Here is a 17,571-nt window from a genome sequence, read left to right as displayed (position 1 = left end):
CTTGGTATTGATGTATCAGTTTTTACTTTGTACAGCTTCATTCAATTTGTATGTTCTCCATTTGTATTCATGTCTATATATTTTGTTTGAATCACTGTATTTATATCTGATCTTTAAATGGTTGTAATCATATAAATGTGCCCTTTGATCTTAAAGCAAGTAGAAAATGAAGCAGAACGTCTGTATTTGAGATTAATTTTCATGCATATCACATATGTAAACATCAGTGTTAAGAACAGATTTAGAAGATGTTAAAAAAAAAAAGGCTTTAAGTGTCCTCAATTTGACTGTATAACATTTATGGCCTCACATTACATCTCAGGTATATATACTTTCTGTTTTTGTTGTTAAAACTGTATCAAACACAAATTAGTTACTGTTAATGCAGAAAAACAAGGAGCCTATAAAGAAATTATTTTATTTTTTTTACATAGACTATAATAGGATTTCTAACAGTAATTAGCAGAAATGACTACAATATTATTGAAAATTTTTGTTTTAAATAGGGACAGTAATCAACAGTGATACACTCCAACAGCTTGATGCATAACTAGCTTATATTGTGTTCAAGAGGGTTATTTGAGTGAAAATCATGGAGGAAGGTATTTCACCGATAAGGAGAAGGTTGTGGTAAAGTGAAAAACTGCAGGAAAAATTGAAAAAGCTTGAATAAAGGAATAATAGAAATAGTTATACTGGGCAGTATAAAAAACAGTCAAAATACACTTGCTTTAAGTAACTCAAAACTTCTGATTTACAGAATCATGCAACTTGTAATAAAAGGACAAACTATCTGATATTATAATGTTTGATACAAATAATGATAAAAACTACATACAACTATAAAATGAAAATGAAGTATAAATTTGAGAGATCACTGTACCAAGTTCACATCCAGTCCCTTAGCTTCAAACCTTAAAAGCATAGGAAATAGGGTAACTTTTGACTAGTACTTTGCAACAGTAAGAAAATAGTAAACAGAAATGATGATACTTGGAATTTCATGCTAAAAATTTTGTATACACTGGATCCATACTTTAAACCTTAAGTATTATTACCTGGAAAAGATCAGCATGTGATAAAGAATGCTTCAAGAATTTGATCTTCTGTAAACATGTTGCTATATCCACTGGTTGCCATATGTCACCAAATTAAAAAAAAACATCCTTATGTTTCAAAATTTACCTGCCTTCTATGTTGATCATGTTAGCTGTGAATTTCTGGTTTGCACATTCAGCTGCAAAAGTAATCCAGCCTCTCAAACCAAAAGTAATTTATGAGATTTAATTGTAAAAGTAGAGCTCACAGAGACATATCCAGATTAAGCTTTCTTTATCAGTTCTAACTCTATCAGTCACATCTTGGGTGCTCCTTTGATTCTCTGTGACTTGATGGTGCTGTCAGGTGAGTCAGAATTGAGTAATTCAATTAAGTTAAACGCTATTCATGATTGTTTTTGGTATTACTTTTCTGTTGTCTGTCAGAGAAGACAGTTGTTCCTGGTATAATGTTTTCACTGTGTATGCTGTTAAACATGCTATAATTATTATTATACATATAGTGTTCCATACATTATACATATCTTCTAGTGTACTATACAAGCACATAGATACAAATATTAAATTATCTTTTGCACTAAATTATAATGATGTCAGTTCTTATGGTATGACCTATCACTTTATACAGAAATATGCAACTGTTAAAATATACATAACTGGGTATAACCTAGCAAATACATGTACATATATTAATACATCATTCTGAATAATAAATATTATTTGATATAAAATAAGATGAAGAATATTAATTTTTCTTTTTTCATTTCACATTACAATAATTTAAAGTGTGAACTAAAAATATCTTTAATGTAGTTTTTAAATTTTTTAAGTCTTTAAAACCACATCTTAAAAAAGAGCTTAAGATGGATACATTTTTCACTTCTTTAATACTCAAAATTATTTGATACAGAATACAAATGCAAAAGCCAATGTCAATTACTGACCTATTGTCATTCGAGAAGGAAAACCATGTGGGTTAAACACTATGTCAGGAGTCATTCCACTCTCTGTAAATGGCATGTTCTCAGCAGGCCATTGTTGACTACATACACCTTTTTGCCCATGCCTACTGGCAAACTTATCTCCAATTATTGGATTTCTCTGGATTTAAAAAAAGAAGAAGATATATTAGCAATGTTTTCTGTACTTATATTCTACAACAGATGTTTAGGAAAAGAATGTTTTATAGTAACAGAATGTAGAAAAAACTACTAATTTATGAATTGTGGTCAGTTACTCCGCATTTCAACTGTAATAAACACTAGTTTAAGCACAGAAAAAAAAAAAGGTATTCTTAAGAATGGAATGATTAATGATAACCAAGTTGTAAATTTGTGTGAAAATGATCATAACTACCTCTAGCAACCATAACTGAAGCTTTACTTTATAATATATATCATTTTATTTACAGGCACATACACACACTTACAGGAATCCAAAGAGTGATGCAAAGTTTCTGAAGGGTGTCTGATCCTGTATCATTACCACACAGTTTTACATGCAACACATAAGCTGATTCAGTGGATTTATACTTTTCTACTCTTGTTTCTCCTGTCACTTTGTTGATGTAGCTGCAAATAAAAGATCTATTTATTGTCGCAAAATATTCCATATCAGTTTCTAAGTGTTACATATGATAAACAAACATGATTATATAAATACTACTTAACACTTTTGCTACAGACTTAAAATTTCTCTCAGAATATATAGAGTCAAAGTGTTGACTGCTCCATGTGCAAAGTGATTTTTCACGCCAAAATTAAAAATATTTTCCTTCATCCAAAAATTGTCAAGTTTCATTTGCGTAATTCCTAAGACCTCCTAAGCAAAGTTCATATGTTTATTTTCAGTAAGACTACATATTTTGTGTTATTTTCTCTATCCTAACTCTGTGTGAGATTAGTCAATTTGACTGACCTTGTAACCACCATAAAAATAAGAAAATAAGTCTAAATTACTTTTTCTTTCTAGAATGACTTGAAACTGTAACACAAAACCACATCTGATTTTCCCAATAATAAATATATTATAATTAGTAACTTATGTTAGATTATGTACTTCTTGGAGGGGTGGTAAATAAATTAGAGAAGAGGGAAGATCTGGAAAGCAAATGTCACAATTCTCTACTAAGGGTATTTTAGAATATAAAAAAAATTGAACTTAAAACATACAGAATATTAAAATTTGTGTTATATAATAATTTTTTTATGCCAAGTTTATTTGTATAGCATGATAAAGTAATTTAACTACATTTTGAATTTAACTCTGTAAAATCTTGTGACATACATAGAAAAGGATGCCCATAGGAAAGGAACTAAAATATTGAAGTTTTCTGAATCACTCTTCTAGGTTATAAACATCACATTTTATGTTTACTACTATTAAGTAAGTAAAAACAGGTTACATTAAACATTTTTATCTTCTACAATATGGCCACAGAAAAGTACATTACCTCACTGTGGCAATAGTTAATAATGGTGTGCTGGCACAACCTATTACATGCATGTAAAGATATGAGAATGCTAGGTCACTGCTAATAAACCTTATTTTTACACTAAAGACTACAGTGCATTTATTAAATATAACCCATATGCATAATTATCTTACATGGTGTCAGATTTGTGTATTTAATCCATGCTTCTTTGCAAAATTTAGCTTTAAATTTCTCATTTTCCTTTAATGAGCTATTGCAAGGTCCCTGTGATGTTTCTTTTGTCTCCAAGAAATATTCTTTTTCTGTACAGCTTTTAGGGAATAACAGTCTGAACCTCCCTTAAAAAGTCCATTCATCTGCATACATGTGCATAATGATCTGTTTTGACAGATTTATTGCAGCATATTTTACCGGGTGATTAGTTGAATTTGTTAATCAATTGTTGGGCATATAAGTTGGTTACTTTCAACTAATATTTATTCTTAAATGAGGAAATAATCTTGTTATTTTAGATAGTTTTTACAATTTCAAACTATTACTTGTTTGATGAGAGACAACTTCAACTAAAACAATTTAGGATTAAGAAACCCTTTTTCAAATTCTACTCCATTGTATGTAAAAGTACATACATAAAAGTACAGAAAATGGCCATTATTCCCTTCAAACATTGTTTTTGTGACCTGGACAATGCAATTTAGAAATTAACATATTTTCTATGTAAAAATGGGCAAATTTGCACATTTTCATTTACATAAGGTCTGAATAAAACAACATACGAATCAAGATTTACATGTATTTATACTAAAGTTATACAAAAATGTTTAGAAGTGAGTAGTGTTTCGAGATTTGAGACTGTAATGTAATCACTTTCATGTTTCAGCCCCCAAATATAGTCTTCCATCATGTTTTCATTATACACTCCCAGGTCACAAAAGCAAAGTTTGAAGAGGAAAATTTACTTTAGGCATAACTAATTGGGAAATAACACTTTCTGCCCAGGAACAAGAAAAAGTAAAAAATTTGTTACATAGCATAATTAGAGGGAAGGCAACTGGCCAGCAGCATCCACTATATCAGAGAGAATGATTTAACATCACATTTTAATGTCTCCTATGCTGGCAAGGCCTACCAGTTGTCTCATAAATCGAGAAATTTGGATTTGATACTTGATGTCACAAAACATGTTTTTTCAACCATAGGAGCATTAGCTGACAAGACAGAAGGCAGCTCAAAACAGGGAATATCTTTTTTTGTTTTCAAACAACTCCACTTTTCATGTTTCATTAAAAACTGCCATCTTAGAGGAAGAAAAACATTTTCCCATGAAGACAGACAACCAAAAATAATATGAAAACACTTTACACTGGCTACAACAGCAACAATGAGCTCTTAGGAAAAATATTAAGGAAGAATAACTTTAGAATTATGTAAAAAATATCCAAATTCCATTAAAGATAACTCTAAATATAACAGTACCTAAAGGTGTTTTATTATACCATGCCAACCCTGTGACAAAAATTACGTAGATGAAACTGGAAGAGGTGTTGATGCAAGAGTTTTTGAATAGATAGATAGGCATTAAATATGGAAATACAAAGCCACTGTACTTCATATGAGAAACTGTTCAAATTAATTGGAAATCTACAAGAATTTTACTCAAAACAGGTAATTACCAAGAACAAAAATAATTGAAAGTTGCTTAATCAAAATCCTGCCAAATTTCAACAAAGTGACTTCAAGCTAACCAACTTACTATGTTTTTAAGAAAATCCAAAATTCAAGAGTAAAGATTTCCTGCCAGAAGACAATGTGACACTGAACAGAATCCAAGAATGTGTCAAAATGACTTTTTTCTTATATCAAGGTTTCTAATAGTTTGTTCCATTTACAGTTTTTGTTCTCTAACTGCTACTCATGATATTGTGCTGTTTTATGATTATGAGATAGTGACTAATAGCTACAATATCTTTGCCATAATTTAAACACAAATAAAATGGTCCCATAGCAGAAAGGAAATAAAGGGAAATGAATCCTCAAATCAGGATGCAATGACCTTAATCATGGGCCATGCCAGTTCAGATTAGAGTGAAACTGAATTAATCGAAAAACTAATAATTATAAATTATAATGGTAGTATTTAAATTACTTGGATAGTTGGAGTAATTAAAATCATTGACAGTTGCTTAATTAAAATCCTGCTAAATTGCAACATATCTCAAAGTGACTTTAAAGGCCAAACAAATTCCTGTGTTTTTAAGAAAATATAAAATTTTCACTCAAGTGGGCATTTTTTACCAAATTAATGTCATGAAAACTAATTTTGATAATCAATTTAATTATAATCTTTAAGAGATAATTTTATATGACTATTATCTGCAATTTACTGAAAATAAGTAAGTCTAATCAATTGTGAAAGTATTTATATGACTGAAAGCAGATGAATGCATTGTTTCAATTCAGTTCACCACATTTCTAGTGAGAAAGAGGTTATGAAATATATACATCATTAAATGTCACAAAAACGAACTTTGAGAAAAACAAGCTCACATTTTTCTTTTCTTTTAAAGTGAAAGTTATGAGCAACAACAGTAATAAAACACACACAAAACTTGGTATTGCTGGGGCAATTACTTATACTTGGTTAGTAAAGCAAATCTACTACTGATTCAGAACTTCTTTCTCTAAATGTGCCACAATAGCTTTAGCTTATATCCAGCAGACAATAATATCATGGATTTGTCAGTGTTGAATAACAATATCCAATATATATATTTATATACTCGTGGAAATTTAGAAGTTCTTATGTTTTTGTAGTTTGTAGCCTTTCTTTACATATTCTTCACATACATTAACTGATTTTGCATACCTGCACATTGGGGTTCCATAAGTGAGCTTTGTTCCAATAAAAGGCAATCCATCCATGTCAATTATTCCATCCAAGTACTTGTCTGTCAATGTGCGACCAAAACTATAAGACGATTGAACACCTCGATCTCCAGCAAGTTCTCGTAAGTTGATGAATTCAGACTTGTAAACACTACCATTCTTAAAACCTCTTTCTAGTGAAGCTTTGTTTAAGATCATCGCATCTTCCATATCATAACCCTGCATGGGAGAAACAAGTCAGCTATTTTATTCGTCTATTTAATAAAGGGAATTAGAGTGAAATATCAAAGAATTTTAAAATCTTGATTAAAAGTTATAGCTATATCAGTACAGCAATGTTATTTTAAGAGTTTCTCTCTATCCACAACATTAACAACTTAATACATTAAATGTAACCATATTTTATAATGTGGGTACATACTAATTATGTGAAAGTATACCATGTTAACATAATATTTATTTGACAAACAATCACTGAGAAGAATAATGAAGTGGTTTTATTTTAGGGTAACTTACTGTATGTTTCAATGTAATGTCTGTTTGAAGACAGACAGGCCAATATTTTGTTGAAACACAGTATCTTACATATATTGTTAACTATGATATCTCTCTGTGTGTTCATCTTTCTCAAAAGCTGTCAGAATATTCACTTTTGAAATAACAGGTGAACAAATAATGTTGATGCCAAATTTTATTTCTCAAGCAGGATATCTGACAATAAATCATTAGGAATTAATTACACTATCTTTCAAATTTCAAAATGTGACATAACTTAAGGAGATATGTAGATTTACCATGTTATTGTTGAGGAGCACTTAGTATGACCAAAATGCTCAATAATTAGTTTTCACTGTAGGCAATACAAGCAGCTTAGAGCTTTTACTTTGAGTGAAACCAAGGGTGCAGCATAATTAACCTTCTTGAAGTCCATGAAATAATTTAAATTCATATATTAACTTAAACTTTTCTCATCACTCATGAAGGGTATTTTTGTTTGTGTTCTCTAAAATTAAAACTACTTCATTATGTTTACATGTCATTGTCTGTCAATATACTATTAATGTAGATACACTTGCTATACAATAATTTAATACGTTTTAGCTATTCTTGCATTTCAAGGGCAAAAATTGAATGATATGCATCCACTTTATCAAATGCACATTTCACTCCTCTAGAACAATTATCTCTATTAAATAATAAAAATGTAAGCAAAAGTTTGAAAGTTGATCTTATACAAAGATATTAGAGAAATGAAGCAAATGGAAAACAAATACATAAATAATGATTGAAAAAAATTATAGTATGCAATAATTCATTTAAGAGTTTTTTTTGTAAATATACACAAAAACAGTAATTTTACAAAAACTAGGTTTTTACACAATAAAATAAAAAAAATCTATCAGATGTTATCAGAATACATAGTTCATCACTGAAATATCATACAAAGTGATTGTGAAAGTATTAGGTTTCAATATACAAGTGTAATTATTTAAACTTACAGTGTAGGATATAACTGCTACAATGGCATTAGTTCCCAAAGGATAGTCATCAATATGGTAAAAGTCATACATTACAGGTCGTACCAAAGGTGACTGTGGTGTCTGAATACAGTACATTTTGTTGTCTGATCGAAACTTGTATGTGTAACAAGGTGTTCCCATAGTCTGCTTCCCCATCTAGTAGTTCATTGGTAAGAAACATAAATTACTAAACATTTCTTAGGATAAACTTAAAAAATCTAACTAAAACAAGTTTAGCATTCAATCATGTTTAATAACTACACACTCAAAACACAAAAACTGCTATAATTTATTATTATAATGGTGCTGCTAGGGGTAACAGAATAACCTTACCATTCACTATTCTGTGCATTAAATGATTTGGAACAACAGCTCTGAATGCAGCAATGAAAAAATGGCAGCCATGATGTATTGTAATATTTTAGGACTGTAGAAGTGCAGTTTAGAGAAACGTCTAATTTTTTATAAATTCTTTAGACTCCACTCAAGAACAAGTAAAAAAAAATCCAAACATAAACAATAAGATTACTTTAGAACACATATCTGATACTACTGTTTATTAAATCAAAGCATAGCAAAATAATTTTATGCTATCAATCTGTTCATCCCATCATTTTAAAAAAGTAAATTTTTATCAATCAAATTTAAAATATGACATAATTAGTGTCAGATGACAACATAGCTTAAAACAGGACTGGTAACATGATATAAAGATATGTGAAGCAATAACTACCAAATTCACGCAAAACAAATATCATCAAAAATATTCAGCAAAACCACAGAAAAATATTCAATTGGAAGATATCTTGAAGCTACTTTTTATCTGAGATTCAATCTTTAACAAAATCATGAAATCTATCCAAAGATTAGTATTCACCATTAATTTTACTCATTCCTGTGGAAAATACATTTATACATTCAAATTTGATTCCACTATTATGTTATATTATGTTATCCACATTATACTTTGTGTTTTCTTATAGCAAAGCCACATCAGACTATGTTGTGTTCACCAAGGGGAATCAAATCCCTAATTTTAGCATTGTAAATCTGTAAACTTACTGCTATCCCAACAGGGGACTGTGGGGCTCATGCTTTGAATGTTTAGCAAACATTCAATAAGATAAGAATGGGATGTAAAATGTTTGTCTCTATTTACATGCAAGTCTATATAGAATAAAAGATTATTCTGTTAAAAATGTTGCAAGAGCAGCTTCAATTAAGCAAAAGCAACTGATTATAAATAACAGATCCAGTTAGAAGGTAACTTATAGATAAATACTTTTCTTTCAGTAACATTAAACACACACACACACATATATCTAATGTGTCCACCATAGTGTGAGCCCCAGATTTTTGTTTTGTAGGTCTGTAAACTTAATGTTGTCCCACCAGGGAAGAACACAATTTAAAATTTCATTTAAATATATATTTCATATCTTGTCCTTATAAAGCATTTTAACAATATAGTACATACTCATTTATATTCCATTGTTACTGCACACTGTTTTTCCATTGTTAATCCATTTACCTAACTTGTACTTCATCAGTTTGTTTTTTAACTTCAGTAAAGCAAACAAACCTGAAAAAAACCTCATAGCCAAAAATGTGTGCTTTGCTTAGAACAAAATAAACAAATGAAAAACAATTTTCATATTTTGAGAATATAAATAATTATGTCCTAATACATAGCAAACTGTACTTTGAGAAGAGTACTACACAAGTTAAAAATCAGAAATAGACCATTCTTTAATTTAGTAATGATTTGTTTTTTTATTATATAAACTTTCTAACAGGTAGAAAAAGTGTTGAAAACACTGTCATAAAATCGCAGTTCTTTCAAGAATGGTTACGTTAGTTAAAAGTATTTGTAGTTTTTATATCAAAATGCTTACCAGCTTTACTAAGAGAATTTCAAAAACATAATTATTTCTTTCATACATAATAAACATAAATTCATACCCCACCAATGATGCTTACTTTAGGAACTACATACTGAAATAAAAACATTTTATTTGGCAGTACAGAGGTTAATTATACTTGAGTGATTTTTATATGCTAATACAGAGATGTATCACACTTCAGATTTAGACAACTAAACCACAAGAGATATACTTAAGTGTCCATATATACACTTGTTTCACCACAAATTCATAAACATTTGAAAGCTCAATGCTGCAAAGATAACTCACAGTTTAATAAATATAAAACACTTTTCTTAAAAGAAGTATTCATATGATGAGATTGTTTAAACAATATGAAGTTAGAGATTATATATTCTTAAGGAAAGGAACCTTAAGTGTTCGACATAGAAACAAAAACTCCTTATACAGAAGGGTATTTAGAAACAAGAGGTTCTGGAAACACTCTGAAGGACAATTTTATGTAGTGCTTTCATAAAAATAGAGTAGACCATGGTTATTCCAATCCAAAAAGTTATTATACAGAAAACAGGCATCATCTTTTAACAAGACATAAGAAATTACTAGAATCACAACTATCCTATTTCATTTAATATCTGTCAAGTTCCTCAATGCATGCAACACACATGGACTTTTATATTTTTAGTTTGCTTAAACATGGTCTTTGGTGTGTGTGGATGGTTTCTCAATATATGTGGTGTAAGATTGACCTTGATGTCCTTTAAAGAAATATATCACAATGGACAGTGTAATTTGGGAGATAGTACAAAACAATAACTGTGAGACTGAACACAATCAAGAGGACCTGAAAAAAATCACTGCCATAAAATATAATTAATCTCTTAGCAGAGATTTTTAGTAATCCCCAGTTTCTTTATTAATGGGAACAAAATATGTGGTTAGCTATCATATACAAATAAATAATTAAATGTTCCTTCAAAATTTTAATTCCATCTGATTCAATAGTGTTAAAGAATATTTTTGAAAGACTAACCAAATTTAACTATTATTATTATTATTGTAGTTCCTCATCAATGCCAGTTAAAGTAACATCACAAATATAAACAGCTCGTACACAATATTCAATATGGTTTATGTATTTCAAAGACAAATAGCTGTGACTGGTTCAAGGGATTCTAATTATATTATCTACTACACTTTGACTAAAGTGTTAAAATATACTTAACACTTACATATTGAGAAATACACTCAAAATAGAACTCTATGTCCTTAATAATTTTAATTAATACAAGTTCATTAGTTGCTAAATTAAACCTATCTTTAGAAATTAAATGTTTATGTGCTTAAATTTAATAACAAGCTTATAAAAACATAAAAATAACTTGAACCACACAAGTTAATACAAGTTCATTAGTTGCTAAATTAAACCTATCTTTAGAAATTAAATGTTTATGTGCTTAAATTTAATAACAAGCTTATAAAAACATAAAAATAACTTGAACCACACTTAATATCTACAAATTAAGTGAACTCAAAGCTCATAGAAATATCATGAACTTTTATGAAACTTTTTAATGAAGGAAATTTTCTGCAGTATTTCTTTGTTAACTTTGGATTTATTAAACACCTAACAGAATTAAACCCTAAAATGTTAATAGTAATAAATGATATCAGTAATATCTGTTTATACATGAATGGCTTCTTTTTGAGAAACTTTGCTCCACATAAAAATGCAAGACATGGGAATAATTATAACTGTAGAATTGTCTTTTTATCTAGCGTGCCCATGCTTTTATTGCACCTTTAGCACTTTTGAACAACTATAACAAAAATAAGTGGTTTAGACTATTAAAAACAATAATCTATTCTGTAAATTAATTATTATAATGCATTTTTTTTTCACAGCCAGTCCAGACCATATTTTCCAACATAATGTTAATGATAATAAATACTTGCTAGAAATGTTACATATTGATGGTATGTATTATTAATTATTTCTGTTTTTAAGCCATAAATGAGAATTATTTCTAGTTTTCCATGTTCAGTATCTTTAAACATAATTTTTAAAACAAATGATAAAGAAGCTTAGTAAAAATGTTTAAACATTCTGATGTTTTTGTCTACAAGCCTTATGATGTTCACTAAAAGTTGAAAAGTTTCATGAAGATACACAAAACATATTAAAAGATGTAATAAAGAAATTCTGATGTCAATTTGAAGTCATGTGATCAGTCAAATTGTCAAAGTCTGTAGCAAGAGAGTTAAGAGGATTTCTGTTATGAGTTGTCATGTGTATTTTAAAATCAAAATGGTCCCATCTTCATTAAGTGCTGGACTAAGTGTCATAAAATGATCATAAACAGCCAGTGAAACTTTATTATGTTAGGCTTTGATGTCATGGTGTATTTTTAAATCAGTCTTATAAAATCAAAACCAACATTTTTATGTATGCAAGGGAAGGAAAATTTTAGAACTACTATAGGTACTCCATTGTAGGAAAGCTGTCATAAAGGGCCATGACTAATTAACACTGGCTATATAAATGCTTTTTAGAATATTTATTTGCAAGTGTAGCAAGCACCAAGTCCAAATACATTTCTTTTTATTTCAAGAAAAGCCACATGAAAGATATCTGCACTAGCTTAATCCCTAATTTTGAAGTAATAAGAGTAAAGCATATAGAGTTAGCTAACATTCCCTCACTGCCAACTTTTGGGATACTCATGCCATACTTAATAGTGGAATTTGACTGTCACTTCTATAATCAGTCAATGGCTCCAAAGTGCATAGTACAATTTTATTTTTAGGGGTAATGGAACAAAACTACAGAACTTCAAATGCAACATAATATCAAATGGGCTGTATTCAGCCAAAAATTCTAAAATCATCCAGTCTAAGAACAAGGAACTTTCCCAAATGAAAACATGAAACAATATCACATTAGAGTAGAATATCTATTATAAACTGTCAAGTGACCCACAGACTATAGACTAGTCTCAGACATTTTAAATCCTGTTGACTAATATGGAGCAACAAAAAGTATAAAATTAAACAATAAAATATAATAATGTTAACTTGCATCATGTAATAAATTATTCTCAACTTATAACCTTTGAAAGAATTATTCTCCATGATCTGTAGAACACCAATTTAGCTTATTTCAACCATAATAAAATGGAGATTTCAGATAACAGCTTGAGACAATATGTACAAAAAACATTAAAATAAATATCACTGTTACAAACTTTTTTGAAAGAAATTACAATTCATCGAAAAAAGTCACACGATATTTAATGAAGATACCACCCAGATATTTGTCCAGAAATCAAAATCACTAGGGTAAGCTATTAGCAGTTCTTCAGAAAAATCTTAGGATACTTTAAAGAAATAAAGCTGCTGCTGTTTAAATATTCAAATTAATAGCACACTTTGCAATTTAAATCTTTTTTTTATCTAACTTACCTGACATTGGTACATGTTACGGGGACTTTGGTTAAAATCTGAGAAAGGAATCATATTGGCTAGCACACTAAGCATACTTGTTTCTCTCAGTTCTTGATGAGTTGTTATCTATTATCAAAAATACAAATCACAAAGGTAGTAAATTCTTTCACTTCATTTCATAGCAAAAAATCTATTTAAAATAAAAGAACTGTGAGGATATAAAAATATTTTAAGTTTTATTTTAATAACAGTAATATAAATTTCATTTCATATAGTTAAGTGTATAAAAATCTTTAATTTAGACATATAAATACTACGGTTATGTTAACAAAGAAAAACTATAATTATTGGAAATTTTCCTTAAAACAACTTGAAAGTAACTTTGTTACTAGATAAATGAGTTAAATAAAACTGCTGAAAGATATATGCCTGCAAAATTTTACTGAAGTAAAAGTAATCAGTAATGATTTGAAATTGCATCTAAAATATAAAATAAAAGAGGTCTGTATTTTTAGTAGATAGTTGATTTCCATTCATAAATATCACTGATCAAATGACTTCATACTTTTAAAACAATAGAAAGAATTGTAGTAACTACAGCTTTGTCTTTTCCAAATTCTCTAGCTCATTGTAGAAATCTACAAGACTTTTATTAAAAAAACTCAAATTTCTAATGTTCTTTATGGTAGCAACATAACTTATTACACACAATATTATAAAACCAAAAAGGAGTACTTTTGTGTTGTAACTTGTAATACACTTGCTATAATTATGTGCTAAAGTTTAATTCAAACAACATACTCAATGCTGTTTTTATAAAAAATCTCTCTCATAAATAGTAACTGATTGTATATGAAGAACCAAAGTGTAAACATTAAACAGAGTTGAACCACCTTCCAACAAGTCACCAGAAGTTTTGGTTATATCTTGTTAACCTCTCATGTTAGTAGTTCCATAGCCATTCTGCTACTTTTATATACTGAAAGTTTTTATCTCAGTCTTTGTTATCATGACATTTAGAGTAAAAATAATTAAACATTCTATGTTTCTCAGACTTTTTAATAATTCATATGAATCCAAATCTCTAAATCTTTAAAAAAAAAAAGATGTTAATACAACACTGTTTCTAAAAATGACAATATAAATTTATGATATTAATATCAGTATCCGATCTTATTAATATTGTGATAACTTTATAATTGGTGTGAACCTCATGTTATGTTGAATTGGAAAAAATTACTGAATGAAAATAAGACAAAAATAGACTAAAAATTCTAATTGCAACTAACAAGCTCTTACACAAAACATACTGTTTCATTCAATAAAAATAATGAAAATTGATATCACAAATTTGTACATATACAAACTATGGGTATAAACACGGAAACAGATATTCAGATCTCCTGACTAAGTCTTTATTGAATTTAATTTTTTTCTTATTTTCATTCTAGACTTTACTCAAGCATGTCAAAAATCAATTTTGAAACCTAGTATGTACAGATATCTAGATGTACACATTAAGTAATACATCATTAGGGTTGAAAACTGTGGTGATGTTCACACCATAACTAAAAAGTAGTGCAGTCTGTCATCAGTCACAATCAATAAAAATATTTATTTCACTAGTTTCACTTTGTTGAAGACTTTCAGACCTTCAGTTGAAGTGACTAGAAAATTCAAGAAACTTAACAAGTCTGTATATTAATTCAGTTACATACATATTTGTTAAGTCTTGCAGTAAATGCACAGAGAATAACACTCCATAGGTCAAGCAACACAGAATAGAACACAATATATAACTTTTAAAATTCTTTTTGCTGAATGATTCTGCATTGTATTTAGTAAATATAATTTTTCAGAAATTAATATTTTCCTAAACTGAAAATGTATTTCTAATAACACCTCTGCTGACAGTATAGGCATTTCTCAATCTTCAGGGTTTCCACTCTTTGCCCATCTACACATTGAGAACACTTGCTCCAGTTTTTTATACCCAACTTGAATGCCTTAGGCAAATTCTAATTTGCAAATTTCTCTGTCAACTTCAATGCACCCTCTATTTAGGCACTGTATATAAACATCTCACCCTGATAATGAAATCACTTTTTTTAAGGCATAAACTGGTTTTCAGTGTGGAGGTAGAATGGGAGAGTGTCAGCAGAGGGAAGTATTACTGGAAATACATTTTCAGTTTAGGAAAATGTCAACTTCCAAAACATACTTACCATTCACTGACAACATAGCTAGAATCCCACATTAAGAAGGTGGAGGGGCAGTGTAGGCATGATTCTTAGAGAAAGCATCTGAATAGAACAAAAGTGTACCAAGAGAAAAACTGGTACATGAGTGAACTACTACATCCAGAGCAGGTGTGCTCTTCACCTGGAATCTATTTCCCAAATCAAAGTTGGAATATAGTATGAGTAATCATCAGTATAGGCCAGTCCCGACCAGACAGCCAAGATTCCACAACTTATGGTTAAAATTAAAGGGTCATGGCACTTATATCTTATGTTAATGGCTAGGGTTACTGGCTTGTAATGTTATATATACTATATATACTGTAACTCGATCTCAACCTGTAACTATACAGTGATGCATTCCACACTATTGGAATTATGATGAATATGTAAGCAACACCTCAACAAACAAACTTTCCCATTCATCTGAAGAAGTCCAAAAGGCAATATCCCAGGCTTAGAATGATGGAATTATGTATGCTGTAATCAACTTAAGGAACAGAACTCATCAAGTTTGGAATTATGAGCATTCATCCTCACTCCCCAATCAAGTTGTCTAGGAATATTTTACTTGCCCCTAGAATTATGGAGAAAACATGGAATGTGTGCTCAACCAAACATAGGATGGGTTCACATTGCATTCAAAATTATGAAAAGATAATGGACCACCTTTCCTGATCAATGTGGTTTTAGCTTATTAGCAAATTTCAATATGAAGAGTTAGAGGTAGACATTCCTGCAGATACTGAACCAGTCATCCATATAATATGTTCACAGACATAAGGAATGCAAGTGATGAGAAAAATCGAACAAATCTGCATTCAACATAAGGTGCTGATACAAGATCAAAAGGAAGAGCCCAGAATTGTAGCAACTGATCTTTGTGCACAAACCTGAGAAACGTCCTAGAAGATTCTGCTATGCAACATGGAGATAAGTGTCCATAATCAAACTTGGTCATCGAAAGTCCTGGTGCAAAGTGAAGCAAGGAGACTAAACATTGGTTGAGTCAAGATATATTGATGGTTGGATGCCAATCTCCTATCTTTTTGGGTGCCATGAATAAAGGGGAATGAAATGCTGAAAAAAAATGGGATTGACCCTCTCTTCTGCCTATTTGACTGAAAACTGACAAAATATTGAGAGCCCATCTACTTAATGATACAGTTCATTGTTTACAACAAAACAGGACAGATTTATGGTGAATTCTAATAATTTTTGAAAAGTGGTTTACTTAATCTTTCTACATTTTGAAAAACTGAATCCACTGTTATCTGAAGTGAATTCAAAACTGTCTTTAACTGTGTATTCAGTGTAAACATATTTATTCAAAACAAATAACTAAAATCCAACTAGTATGTAATTAAAAGTGCAAATGTTGAAAACTACTGGCTGACAAAGACATCTATCCATTTTATGCCACTGCATAATTTGTTTGGTTCTGCAATGATATCTTTATAATTTTCTAAAGGCTGGAAAGCTTTTACTTCTCCAGATATATCGTGAACAAAAATATTCTAAAGCAAAAACATGAATCAAAGTACAAACCTCATTAAAACTCATATCATTTGGTCAAACAGAAAACTCTTCTAAATTACTAAAGATTAAGTCTAATAGTGTAAAGTAATCTATATACTGAACCTTTTTAGTTGAAATAGAGAATTTTAAATTCCTGGATAGAACATTCTTCTCCCGATCACTTAAATCATAATTAGAGAGATTATAAAGCACTTGATTAGATTATTCAATACAGGTTGGTGCATTAAACTGAAAATAGTTTATTCTATTTAACTTCATTCTATATAAGATGTTGTTACAATTCTCTTTAAATAGTTAATTTAAATATATAAAAACACAGAAAAGTTTTGTTTTTAAGAAAACTAATTCTTGTTTTTGTAACATCACTTTTGTAAAGAATGTTCTAATTCTTATTTTCCATGAATCTTTACATTCAGGAAACCTTTTTTAAAGCAATAATGTACAGTATGTTGTTTTTGTTATTTTGGATGAAACTCTAAAATTTTAAAAATTAGAAATGACATTATCTTATTTAAATTCTTTTATCAAATTTATATGACATCTGTTTCTGTATAGTTCAAGAATATT

General features: G+C 29.4%; 1 protein-coding gene across 7 annotated transcripts in view; it reads right to left on the bottom strand.

Moving 5' to 3' along the window:
* The window catches only part of Polr1B (RNA polymerase I subunit Rpl135), a 136,304-nt gene that overhangs the window by 10,253 nt on the left and 108,480 nt on the right, over positions 1 to 17,571 (bottom strand). For all 7 annotated transcript variants that reach the window (XR_013029259.1, XR_013029260.1, XM_076505847.1 and 4 more), the window contains 5 exons: positions 13,244 to 13,351; positions 7,878 to 8,054; positions 6,359 to 6,597; positions 2,488 to 2,629; positions 2,003 to 2,159 (listed from right to left, as the gene is read on the bottom strand). Coding sequence is in view for 5 of the 7 variants with exons in the window: in XM_076505847.1 (XP_076361962.1) it covers positions 2,003 to 2,159; positions 2,488 to 2,629; positions 6,359 to 6,597; positions 7,878 to 8,054; positions 13,244 to 13,351 (823 nt within the window). In the remaining 2 variants the exon portion in view is untranslated. The remainder of the gene's footprint in view (positions 1 to 2,002; positions 2,160 to 2,487; positions 2,630 to 6,358; positions 6,598 to 7,877; positions 8,055 to 13,243; positions 13,352 to 17,571) is intronic.

The sequence above is a fragment of the Tachypleus tridentatus genome, chromosome 6 (genome assembly GCF_004210375.1).
Source record: "Tachypleus tridentatus isolate NWPU-2018 chromosome 6, ASM421037v1, whole genome shotgun sequence".
Taxonomy (NCBI): Eukaryota; Metazoa; Arthropoda; class Merostomata; order Xiphosura; family Limulidae; genus Tachypleus; species Tachypleus tridentatus.
This window is presented reverse-complemented; position numbering and strand designations above follow the sequence as displayed.